General features: G+C 36.1%; 1 protein-coding gene across 1 annotated transcript in view; it reads left to right on the plus strand.

The window, feature by feature from the left end:
* AP1AR (adaptor-related protein complex 1 associated regulatory protein) overlaps positions 1–11615 on the plus strand; it is a 78001-nt gene extending 66386 nt beyond the window's left edge. The window contains exon 12 of the mRNA XM_006872255.1: positions 11350–11615. Coding sequence (XP_006872317.1) covers positions 11350–11615 — 266 coding nt within the window. The remainder of the gene's footprint in view (positions 1–11349) is intronic.
* Positions 11616–13216: the final 1601 nt, after the last annotated feature.

Below are 13216 nucleotides of genomic sequence, written 5' to 3' on the forward strand. Positions count from 1 at the left end.
GTGAACATTTCTTCATATGTTTGTTACCTGGCCAAATGTCTTCCTTGGTGAAGTGTCTGTTCATGTCCTCTACCCGTTTTTTAATTGCGCTATTTGTCTTTTTCTTGTAGAGGTGTTACAGTTTTCTATAGATTTTAGAGATTATATGTTGTTGCAAAATTTTTTCCCCATTCCCTTTTTACTCATTTGTTAAAATCTTTTGGTGCAAATAAATTTCTAATTGTTAGTATGTTCCAATAATCTGTTTTGTCTTCTTTGTGCAATTTTTGCAATGTTTGATAGTCTGTGTGTGCCTTGTAATTTTTTTGTTGTTTTTAAGTGCTGTCGTGTCGGGTTCGACCCTTAGCAACCATGTATAAGGTTTCTGAGAAGTGGCTCGTGAGCTTGAACCACTGACCTTGCAGTTCAAACCAACTTTGCCATCCAGCACATTAACCCACAGCACCACACCCTGACTCTGTACCCTGTAGTAGAGCCCTTAAATTTGTGCCTATTTTTTCATTGATGATGTTTATAATTCTGGGCTTAACATTTGGGTCATTAATCTATGTTGTGTTGGCTTTTGTACATAGTGTATCATGGAGGTCTTCTTTCATTCTTTTGTGTATTTATTTTCAGTTTTGCCAGCACCATCTGTTGAAAAGACTATCTCCTCCTATTCATTGTACTTTGGTCTTTTGTCAAAGGTCAGTTAGCTGTATGTGGATGGGTTAATTTCTGGATTCTCAGTTCTGTTACACTGATCTATGTATCTTTCATTGTACCAGTACCACATTGTTTTGACCACTGTAGCCATGTAGTAAACTTTGAAATCAGCGAGTAAGAGACCTCCAACTTTGTTGTTCTTCTTAAGTAGTGCTTTACTCATCCTGGGTCTCTTTGCTGTCCATATAAAGTTTATAATAATTTTTTCCATCTCTTTAAAGAATGTTGTTGGAATCTGGATTGGGATTGCATTAGATGTGTAGTTTGCTTTGGGTAGTATTGACATTTTCACAATGTTAAGTCTTCCTATCCAGGAACATGGTATATTCTTCCATTTTTGTAAATTTCTTTTGTTTTCTTGTAGTAGTGTTTTGTAGTTTTTTTGTATTGGTCTTTTGTTTTTCTGGTTAGATTTATCCCTACATATTTTGTTCTCTGGGTGGCTAGTATAAATGGTATTGCTTTCCTAATTTCCTTTTCCACATTGTCATTATTAGTATAGAGGATGCCAACTGATTTTGTTTTTTGTTTTTTTAATATACAGTGAGTTTCTTTATATAAAAGTTTTTCTGATGTCATTGCAATCACATAAAAGAAAAATATTTTTTCCAGATAAAAAATTACAAAGAATAATGTAAAATTGTTGCTATATGAAACTGGTATAGTTGCAGGTTAGTATATCAGTTGAAAAATCATTAATTATAGATAATTCCACATAGTTAAAGTGATAAATTATTAATACACATGTGAAATTTTTCTTATAAGTAAGCCATTTAGGTGATAAAATAGTACTGTAAATCACAATATAACAGTAAAATAAATAGGGAAAAAATTAGCAATAAGTGTGCCAGTTGAAAATAAAACATTCAAACAATATAAAATTTGCAATATAATTAAATATCATGTGAAGTTATTGAATAGGTATACATGTCAATTGTACCTAAATTAATTTATAAATATAACGTGATGCTAATATCAAAAGTTAGGAAAGTTTGTGTTTTTGTTGTTGTTATAGAGACTCAAAAGATATTTCTTATACTGATATGGGTTAAAAAAACAAACAAACAAACAAACATAAAGAGCCAGATAAATCTAATAAAATATAACAATATGAGACACCAGATGTAAAGGATATTGTAATCATTGCTGTGGAAAAATAAACTTTTTTTTTTTAAGTTTTTATTGTGAACTCAGTGGTAGTTTACATGAGATAACATTGACTTTACATCATTGTTTCATTGCAATGATTAAAATCCCCTCCATGCGTCATCTTTCAACACTATTTGCTATATTTCCTGTTTTGTTTTGTTTGGGCGTGGGAAAGTGCACAGAAACACTCAGGCATGTATAATAATTTAAGCCACCAAAGGACCCATTCTGCAAGCCTGCCTCCTGGCTGCCCGCTCTCAGTACCTCTCTCCCCATGAATCTAGAGTCCTCAGCTACTCCATGTCCCCGTCTCAGTCTCCATCTCTTGTGTTACTGCTTCTCTGGATAGGGCTCTGCACTCTGTGCTCTTCTCTCTTGATGGCCCCCTTAGGGTCCTGTTTCTGCCAATTGTTTTGTTTTTAAGATTTTTATTGTGGACTGAGTGAAAGTTTACAGGGCAGAGCATCAGTTTTACATTCAACAAATCATACACCTTGTTTCATTACAATGATTATAATCTCCTCGTGTACCATCAGTTAACAGTATTTCTCTCGCTTCACTTTAGCTCTTTTTAAAAAAACATAAAACAAACCACTCAGGCATATATAATCATTTATACCTCCAAAGGGCACATTCTGCAAGTCTGCCTCCTGGCCACCAGCTCTTAGACCCTCTCTTCCCATGAATCTGGAGTCCTCAGCTGCTCCCCCTCTCCATGACTCCATCTCTGCCTCCATCTCTGGTGTCGCTGCTTCTCTGGATAAGGTCCCGCATTCTGCTTGCTCTTCTCCCTTGATGGTCCTAGGGTCCTGTTTCTGGACTGTAAGATTAACCAGTCCCCTGTTTTTGTTACAAAATTTCTGCCTTTACAATTCTGACAGTCGCAATTAGTTATAAAAATAATTACTCACTACTGAATCATACAATTCTTGTCCCCATCTCTTTTCACCAGACCCATCTAGACAAGATGAAAACTATTCAGTGAGGACTCTTTCTTTCCTCCCATACTCTTAAACTAAACTCCCTTTTGAAATCTTGTAAGTCAGTCACTTTGTGCCTTTATTACCCCCTCATTTTAGGTAGCCAGTGTCTAAGTTGCCCGTCCCTATCTACCCTGTGTACAGAGGGGATAGCATTGATGCTTGATGTGAAGACTCCTTTCCTCTCTGTTGGTATTTAGTTACTACCTCCATGATTATAGGTCAGGGTCATCAAATTCTAGTAATTTATCCTTGTTTCCTTTATAAAAAAAAAAAAATTTGTTTTTTTTTAAATCTTCCTCTGGTTGAGTTCTGATTATCAGTCCGTCGAGGCTAGGTCAATGGGTACTGTCTGCTAGTTTGGGTGTTCTTGTGCATCTCCCCTCACTTCATATCAGCTGGATGCTTCACTCTCAGCTCTAGCCCTCTGTGGCTATGTCCTTATCCATGGGCTCAAGTGTCCTCAGATCTCACCACACTTTGGGCCAACAACCCCTTCCTCTTCTCTCTCTCTCTTCTCCAGGTCAACGGGAGTCCATGGACTGTCACTGAACTCAGCCCATTCTTCATTTCTGCCTTAACCCCTCTCCACTCACCGGTAGGCTAATGTGGTCACCAGCAAGCTTACATGCCTGTTTGTGTGTTCCCTTTGATTTTCAGTCTTAGAGGGGAGTTTGTCCTGAAGGAACTTGATTACTTGCCTTGATGGCTTCCTGGCGAACATCTTGCTTATTCTTGTAGTAGCCAGTCATGCTGACATTTTTTTGGAGGGGAGATTTTCCTGATGATCTTTCTTTGAAGATGTATCTTCTGTCACTCTAGATGTTGCGGGCCGGTCTACTTGCCAACTGAGTTTTTTATGTTGATATTGTACACTGCCACTCTGCTGAACTTCCCAATGAGTTCCAGAAGTGTTTTTGCTGAGTCTTTGGGGTTTCCTATGTATAGGATCATATCACCTGCAAATAGAGAGAGTTTTACTTCTTTGCCAATTTGAATGCCTATAATACTCCTATCTTGCCATATAGCTCTGGCTAAAACTTCCAGCACAGTATTGATAAGGAGTTGTGATAAAGGGCATCCTTGTCTGGTTCTTGCTTGCAAAGGGAAAACCTTCAGTTTGGTTTTCCCTTTGTGAACAGATTTGGCTGTTGGTTTTGTATATATTCTCTTAATTATGCTGAGGAATTTCCCTTCAATTCCTACTATGTTGAGCGTTTTTGTCAGGAAAGGATGTTGGATTTTGTCAAATGCATTTTTTGTATCAATCGATATAATTGTGTGGTTCTTTTCCTTTTTTTTATTTATATAGTGAATTTCATTGGATTCCATTGATTGTTTTTCTAATATTGAACCATCCTTGCATCCCTGATATGAATCCCACTTGGTCGTGATGTACTATTTTTTTTGATGTGTTGTTGAATTCTATTGGCTAGGATTTTGTTCAGAATTTTTACATCTATGTTCATGAGGGATATTGGTCTATAATTTCCTTTTATAGTGATGTTCTTTCCTGGTTTTAGTATGAAGAGTATGCTTGCTTCATAAAATGTATTAGGAAGTTTTCCATCCTTTTCTATATTCTGGAATAATGTAAGTCAATTCAAATTGGTGACAGCTCTACTTTGAATGTTTTGTAAAATTCACCAGTGAAGCCATCTGGACCTAGATTTTTTTTGGTTGACCTGATCAGTTTCTTCTTTTGTTATAGGTCTGTTCAAGTTTTCTACTTCAATCTTTGTAAGTTTAGGTAGGTCATGTTTTTCTAAAAACATATTCATCTCTAGATTTTCAAATTTGTTGGAAGTACAACTCTTCATAGTATTCTTTTATTATCCTTTTTATTTCCACTGGTTCTCTTGTAATGTCACCCATGTGGTTTCTTATACATGTTGTGTTTTCTCCATTTTTTCTTTTGTTAGGTTTGCCAGTGGTTTGTCAATTTTATTAATCCTTTCAAACAACCAGCTTCTTGTCCTGTTGATACCTTTGGGAATTTTTCTGTTTTCTATCTTGTTTATTTCTGTTCTAATCTTCATTATTTCTTTTCTCCGGGTAACTGTAAGTTTGCTTTGCTGGTCTTTTTCTTACTGTTGGAGATGTTGCGTTAATATGTTGATTTTTGTTCTTTCTTCTTTTTGGATGTGTGCATTTATTGCTATAAATTGTCCTCTCAGCACTGTTTTTTTCTGTGTCCCAAAGGTTTTGGTATGTTGTGTTTTCATTATCATTTATGTCTAGGAATTTTTTTTATTTCACATTTTATTTGCTCTAATATCCAATAGCTTTTAAGAAGAGTGTTATTCAATTTCTATGTATTTGACTTTATTCCTTGATCTTCCTATTGTTGACTTCTAATTTTATAGCATTGTGATCTGAGAAGATGCTTTGTAGTGTTTTGATGTTTGTAAATTTATGGAGGCTTGTTTTGTGGCCTAACACATGATCTGTTCTTGAGAATGATCCTTGTACCCTGGAATAGAATGTGTATTGTGCTATTGTTGGGTTGAATGCTTTGTTCAAGTCTATGAGGTCAAGTTGGTTGATATTGTCGTTTAGTTTTTCTGTGTCTTTGTTGAGTTTCTTTCTGGTTTTATACCTTTTTGAAAGTAGTATATTAAAATTTCCCACTATTATTGTAGATTTGTCTATTTCTTTCTTCAATTCTATTATGGTTTGCTTTATATATTTTGGGGCTCTCTTGTTGGTAGCATAGATATTTATTATGGTTATGATTCTTGTTTTCTTCCTGTATGATGTTCTTGATTACATCCCACAAGTCTTTTGGTCTTCAGTCACTAGTGTCTAATGCCTCAAATCTGGTGGGATTTATTCATGGTCTTATTTTGGCTCTTCTAAACTTGTTTTAATTTTCTTCAGCTTCAGTCTGAACTTGCATATGAGTAATTGAATGTTCCACAGTCTTCCCCTGGCCTTGTTTTGACTGATGATATGGAAACTTTTCATCCTGTCTTCCCATAGCTATAGTCAGTTTGATTTCTGTGTTCCATCTAGAGAGGTACATGTGTGTAGCTGCCTTTTATGTTGTGTAAAAAAAATTATCTGCAATGAAGCCCATATTTTCTAACTACTAATCCTTCCTCTGTGGTCCCTACCTTCACATTCCAATCACCAGTAATTATCAGTGCATCTTGATTGCATATTTGATCAATTTAAGGCTGAACAAGTTTGGTAGAATCTTTCAATTTCATCATCACTGGCTTTAGTGGTTGGTATATAAATTTGAATAGTAACGGTTTTAAGTGGTCTTCCTTTCAGACATATGGATATTATTCTATCACAGACAGCATTGTACTTCAAGATAGATCCTGAATTTTTTTTTTTTTTTGGATGATGAATACAGTGCCATTCCTCTTGAATTTTTCATTCCTGACCTAGTAAACCATATGATTCTCTGATTGAAATGGCCATTATCAGTCCATTTCAGCTTAATAATGCCTAAGCTCCAGATCTTTATGCTTTCCATTTCATTATTGACCACTTCTAATCTTCCTACATTCATACTTCATACATTCCATGTTCCAATTATTAATGGATGTTTGCAGCTGTTTCTCCTTTATTTTTAGTTGTGTCCCATCAGCAAATGAAGATCCCAGAAACTTTACTCTGTTCACATCATTAAGGTCAGCTCTACTTTTAGTAGGCAGTTCTTACCCATTCATACTTTGAGCACCTTCCAACCTAAGAGACTAATTCTAGCACTATATCTGACACTAAGGAGCTCTGGTAGCATAGTGGTTACGAATCGGGCTGCGAACCTTAAGGTCAGCGGTTCGAAACTACCAGCTGCTCCGCGGGAGAAAGATCAGGCTTTCTACTCCCGTAAAGATTTACACCCTCGGAAACCCTGTACAGGGTCGCTATGGGTCGAAACCGACTCGACGGCACTTAACAACAACAACAACATATCTGACACTATTCTGCTGCTATCCATAATGTTTTCATTTTCTGGCACTGTATCTTACAATGGTCCACTGTTACTCCTAAGGTTTTAAGTAGCGTAGTGGTTACGAATCGGGCTGCGAACCTTAAGGTCAGTGGTTCGAAACTACCAGCCGCTCCGCGGGAGAAAGATGAGGCTTTCTACTCCCGTAAGGATTTACACCCTCGGAAACCCTGTACAGGGTCGCTATGGGTCGGCTCCGACTCGAAGGCACTTAACAACAACAACAACAACAAACATTCAGAAATAGTACACCTCTCCTACCTTGTAATCTGCCTTAGTTTGGGAACTCTGCTTAAACCTGCCCACCATGGGTGACCCTGCAGGCATTTAAAATACCAGTTGCATAGCTTCCAGCATCACAGCAACACACAAGCCACCATAGTATGGCAAACTAATAGATGAATGGTGGACAATACATAAATCTCCCTAAGCCTCAATTTCTTCATTTCTAAAAGTGAAAAACATGCATACTTTAAAAAGATGCTTGGAGTCCCCTGGAGATGTAAATCGTTAATGTGTTTGCTGCTAACCAAAAGGTAGGTGGTTGAATCTACCCAGAGGCACATCAGAAGAAAGTCCTGGTGATTTCCTTCTGAAAATAAGACATTGAAAACCCTATGGAGCAAAGTTCTACTCTGATACAAATGAGGTCACCCTGAGTCAAATGGTACACTGTTTGGATTTTAAAGGATGATTACTTACTGCTTTATAATCAAGACCTGAAAATGTCTGCTGCATGATGTTGTTAAATGCCATCAAGTTGGTTCCAACTCATAGTGACTCAGTATTAAGGTTTCCAAGAAGTGGCTGGTGAGTTTGAACCACTGATTTTGTAGTTCAAACTGACCTTTTGGTCCAATGCTTTATCCTACAGCACTTACATGTTGTAAAATTTAAATAAAATACCCAGGACAAGATGTAGCATATAGCTAACATTCAAAATTCTATCTAAAATGTTGATTTTTTTAAAAAAAGCTATTTCATTAAGACCTACTTTTCATTTTTTTTCCCCCTTATTTTTACATTACTGTGGTTTGAGAGAATGTTTCCAGAGCAAGTTAGTTTTCCATTCAACAATTTATACACATTTTGTTTTGGGACAGTAGTAACAATATTCTTCCCACTTCCTTTCTGGGTTCCCAATTTTATTCGTCTTTCTTTCCTGCCCCTTCATGTCTTCTGAGCTTTGTTTTTGGGCTAATGCTGCCCTTTTCATCTCATCTGGTTAATTGTGCCAAGCAGTACATTACTCAACAGTGTTACTGTTCATTATACAAAATAGATTTGAAAAAGTTTGTGGGGAAAGTCCATTAACTTTTAATTCTATTTTTTTATGAACTTTTTGAAGAACCCCTGCATAGGCCAATTTATTATTCAACAGATAGGTGATCTTCATGTGTGGGTTCAGTTCCAGGTTTGAAGGTTGACTAAGGGTCATAGTTTCAAGGGCTCCACCACTCTCTATCAGATATGTATGTTTTATTTTTAATTTCTTTATGATTTGGAATTTTGTTCTACATTTTTCTCTCCCCTAGTTCAGGGTGTTTTACTGTGATCCTGATTAGAAAGGTTGGTAGTGGTAACTGGGCACTTTCTAGTTTTTCTGGTCTCAAGCGAGTGGAGGCTGTGGTTTGCTCCAGATGGGCAGGGACTAATAGTTCCATTTCAGATGGCCATTTGCTGGTTTTTAAGTCACGACTCTCCAAAGTAGGACATAAAACATTTTTTTTTTGTGGACTGTTTCACTAATTGACCTAGATGTTTCCTAAGACTATTTGCCCTGCCAACCCCCCAACCCCGGTGACTCATTCTCTTCAAGTATTTGATTATGGCTGAGTTTTTTATAACTTTGCTCCCCTATATGCCATGCAATATATATATATTTCAATACATTCAAATACATATGTAGAAGTATCTTCTGTCAAACCTATATATGTTGTTAAGTGCCTTCTAGTTGGTTTTGACTAATAGTGACCCTGTATAGAGTTTCAGAGAAGTGGCTGATGGGTTCTGAACTCCCAGTCTTGGAATTAGCAGCCCAGTGCTCATCTATAGTGCCACACTTGGACTCAGAAACCTATATATACTCATGGATATGTTCCCATTCATCTTCCCACCCATCTTAAGCTTGCATATCTACCTGTGTATCCATGCATAGATTATTGTTTGTTATTACTGCTATTACAGGATTATATATGTTATAATATTTAATGTTGTTGCCTTTACTTCTTGTTCGTCTCTCAGTGCCTTGGTCATACTGTGCTGACCTTCCTCTTGTTGGATAGTGCCTTTCCCTTCATTCAAGTTAATACATGTCTCCACTCTAGTTTGTGACTTTTCCTTCTCATCCCAGGTAACCATCAAATAATGTGCCTTTCTGTGTATAAACCATTTGTTGAGTTTTTGTAATAGCTGTTTTGTTAAGTGCCGTAGAGTCAGTTCCAACTCATAGCAATCCTGTATAGGATTTCCACAGAGCAGCTGGTGGGTTTGAACGGCCGACCCTGTGGTTCACAGTCCAGTGCTGATCCTACAGCGCCACACCAGCAGTCCTTTATAATAGTGGTTTCATACAATATTTGTCTTTTTGTGATTCACTTTATTTTTGATTGACTCAGCATGATATGCTCCAGGTTTATCCATGTTAACTATTTTTGCAGATGCGTTGTCATTTTTTTAGCATTGCACAGTATCCATTGTGTTCTATAATTTGTTTATCCACTCATCCATTGTTGACATTTAGGTTTTTTCCGGGTTTTAGCTATTGTGAATCATTCTGTAATGAACTTGGGAGTGCATATATCTGTTCCTGCCTTGACTTACTTCTCTAGGATGTATACCTAGCAGTGAGATGGTTGGAGCATTTGGAATTTCTGTTTCTGCCTTATTAAGGAAGAGTCCCACACCATTTTCCACAGCAGTTATACTATTTTACAATCTCACTAGTGTTGTATGAAAGTTTCAATCTCTCCACACTCTCACCAGCATTTGATGTTGTTGTTGCTGTTTTAACTGTACTAATATTGAGGTGAGATAGTATCTCATTGTTTTTGATTTGCATCTCGTTGGCTAACCACCACACACATATCTTCTTGTGTCTGTTGGCTGCCTGAATGCCTTCTTTGGTGAAGTGTCTTTTGATGTCCTCTGCCCACTTTTAGATTACTTATCTTATTGTTGAAGTGTTAAGTTTTTCTATAAAGTTTAGAGAATAGTCTTAGGTTGGATATGTTGGCAAAAAAGTTTTTTTTTTCTGTCTGTAATGTTCTCTTTTTACTCTAGCTGAAGTACTTTGAGGCATATAAGTGTCTAATTTTTAGAAGGATCCAGTCATCTGGAGTATCTTCTACTGTTTGTACATAATTAGTTATGTTTGGTAGCTTGTGCCATAAATTAGGGACCCTAAGTTGGTCCCTGTTGTTTCTTTGATGGCCTTTATAATTTGGGGTTTTACATTTAGGACTTCTGTCCATCTTGAGAATGGATCCTTTGTCAATTTTCTCAACAATAAAATGACTTCTGTTTTTCTACCAGCTTTTTCCTGATACTTTTATTTTACCAGCTAAATCCTTTCTGTGCAGAATTAGATCTACAACAATTTCCTGTTGAAACGCTTCCGCTGTAGTAGGAATTGGAGTACTATTAAAACACTGACTTTGGAGCCAAACAGAATATGACATTGAGCAGATCACCTTCCTCTTTCTGCCCATTTCTTTAACTATAGAATGGAGATAATGACAGTATTGTATGGCGTAGAGTTGTTGAAGATTACATCAGTTACTATACATGAAGTGCTTGCAACAGTAACTGGAATCTATTAATTACTAGACAAGTGTATGTTATCATTATCGGTATCTTACTGCTGCTGTTTCCTGGGAAATGGAATTATCGTCTGGGCAGGGAAAGACCTTGGCAGATACACGTATTTTCCCATCTAAAACAAAAAGTCAATTGTGCCTGCCATCTATTCTGTTCTATTTATAGCGCCTCAGAAATTCTATCTTGTATGATCAGTGCTACATCAAAACTGCCCCTTGGTGGGTACTAATATTTATTTTTACATAAAATGTCATACAAGATTGCTGTTCTTAAGTGCTTTAAGTACCATCAAGTCAGTTCCAACTCATAGTGACCCAGTATAGAGTTTGTGGGGAGCAATTGGTGAGTTTGAACCACCAACATTGCAGTTAGCAATCCAGTGCTTACCATACAGAGCCACACCTGGACTCCAGCATAGCATTGTTGTTGTTAAGTGCCATCAGGTTGGTTCTGCCTTACAGCCTGTCTGTATAAGGTTTCCGAGGAGCAGCTGGTGGGATTAGAATCCTGATCTTCCTGTTAGCTGTTCAGTACTTATCCTACAGCACCATACCAGGACTGCAACCTCAACAGGTTTCCTTAAGAAATCCTCCCTACGACTCCCTCATTATATAAATACAGAAATCAAGTTTGACAGTTGAATAAAAACTCTACTGTTAACTGGGAAGTTTTTAAATACAGCTTTTTGGCTTCAGTGAGACTTCTAAAAACACTTTGTTCAAATTCTAGGAATGAATAGAATGCTTCCAATGAGAGAACGTTCCAAAACCGAGGAAGATATTCTCCGAGCAGCACTTAAATACAGCAGCAAGAAAACTGGAAGTAATCCTACGTCAGCCTCTGATGATTCCAACGGGCTGGAGTGGGAAAATGATTTTGTTAGTGCCGAAATGGATGATAACGGAAATTCTGAGTATTCTGGATTTGTAAATCCTGTACTAGAACTGTCTGATTCTGGCATAAAGCAGTCAGATGCAGATCAGCAAAATCGATAGGGTAAAATGATGAGACTCTGTATATCTGTTATGACCAAATGTTAAAACCCAACTCGAATGTATAAATGGTTGTGCTGAACCTTTTTGTAAGGGGGAGGTGAGAAACCATGTTGTAAATGCTTATTAGAAAAAAGTCGGAATGATATATCTGAATTGCTTCAGAATTAAGTGCAATTTCATCATCTGCCTTCTGATTTCCAAGACAGCACCATGCAATGGATTAAATTGATTTCATCAGCTGTTTGTTTGATCACATTCCTGTCTACTATTGTAGATTGCCACTTTTTAAAAGTTTTATGGATTTTACTTTGAATGTCTCAAATCTATTTTAGTATCTAAATTTGAAAATACCCAGTTTGTTTTGTTTTGTTTTCTTAAATTTCTCAGCAGATGTGAAGGGAGGCTGAGAAGGAATTGCCAGATTCAGATTGTGAGGATGAATTGAATGACTCTGAATTTTAGAGTCAACATGATTAATTTAAATAGACCACCCTGAAGAATTGCTGGAGTATCAGTTTTTGTGTACATGTATTACCGATCATAGTATAATAATGTTGATTCAATATGAACGAAGGGTAATATGATCAAAATAGATTTTCATGGTTTGGGTATTTAAAATAGTTAATAATCAAAAGTAATATTTAAGACAATATACATATTAGTGTATATTAGGTTTTTTTACTTCATTTTACATGCCAGTATAAATGAATATTGACTTTAATTGGTATATGAAATTTCTATGTTTTTTAATTCCACATATCCAATGAATGAACTTAGAAAGATTTTACACAGAACATATTCTCTGTGCATGATTTATTAGGAAAGGAAAATCTAAAGAGTGGCAATACGGGTATTTCAAAGTAAATAAAATCATTTCTGATATAAAAGGATTAATTGATTTAATTAAGCTTCCCTTTGTATTGTAATACAAGGTGCTTTAATGGGTTGGAACTAAGTAAAACAATACATATAATTGCATTTTGTGATATACAATTAGTTCTTCATTTCCCTAAAGTGTATGTATCAAGGTAAAAGGTCAAGATATAAAGCACTCCCTAACAAAATTGCTTTTCTGGATTTTGCTGAGGATTGAGTATGATTTTTATAAGCAAGCTGCTTTTGTTTTCATTTTGGCTTTATTTTTCCTTAATATATTTTCATGTTTTTGTTTTCCTTGAAACAATGGCAGTGCATGTTCTCAACAACATAGGCAGGTCCAAATATAAATAGTCACTTGAAAGTTTTTGCTGTACTTAAAAATCACGTGGCCTCAATATGTAAATATAATACATTAGGTAATGCGATTATATCTATCTTAACCTCATTTAAGTTGTAGTAGCTGTGTCATTGGAAATATTTTAAGGTATTCAAGATTCACATCACCTGTGTTATGCTTTTTAAAGTTTGTATACATCAGATGTTTATTTTTGGTTTGGCATATGCTGCTATTGTAATTTTTCTTGGCATCTTGTTCATAAGGAATTTTTTGAAGGAATGGTAACTTCTCAAGGACTGTGAATAAAAACATTTTTACATTTAAAAATAAATTATTTCATTATTACTGATTTTACTCCATAACATAATATTTTTAATTACTAATT

Source organism: Chrysochloris asiatica, unplaced genomic scaffold, assembly GCF_000296735.1.
Source record: "Chrysochloris asiatica unplaced genomic scaffold, ChrAsi1.0 scaffold00188, whole genome shotgun sequence".
Classification (NCBI taxonomy): Eukaryota; Metazoa; Chordata; class Mammalia; order Afrosoricida; family Chrysochloridae; genus Chrysochloris; species Chrysochloris asiatica.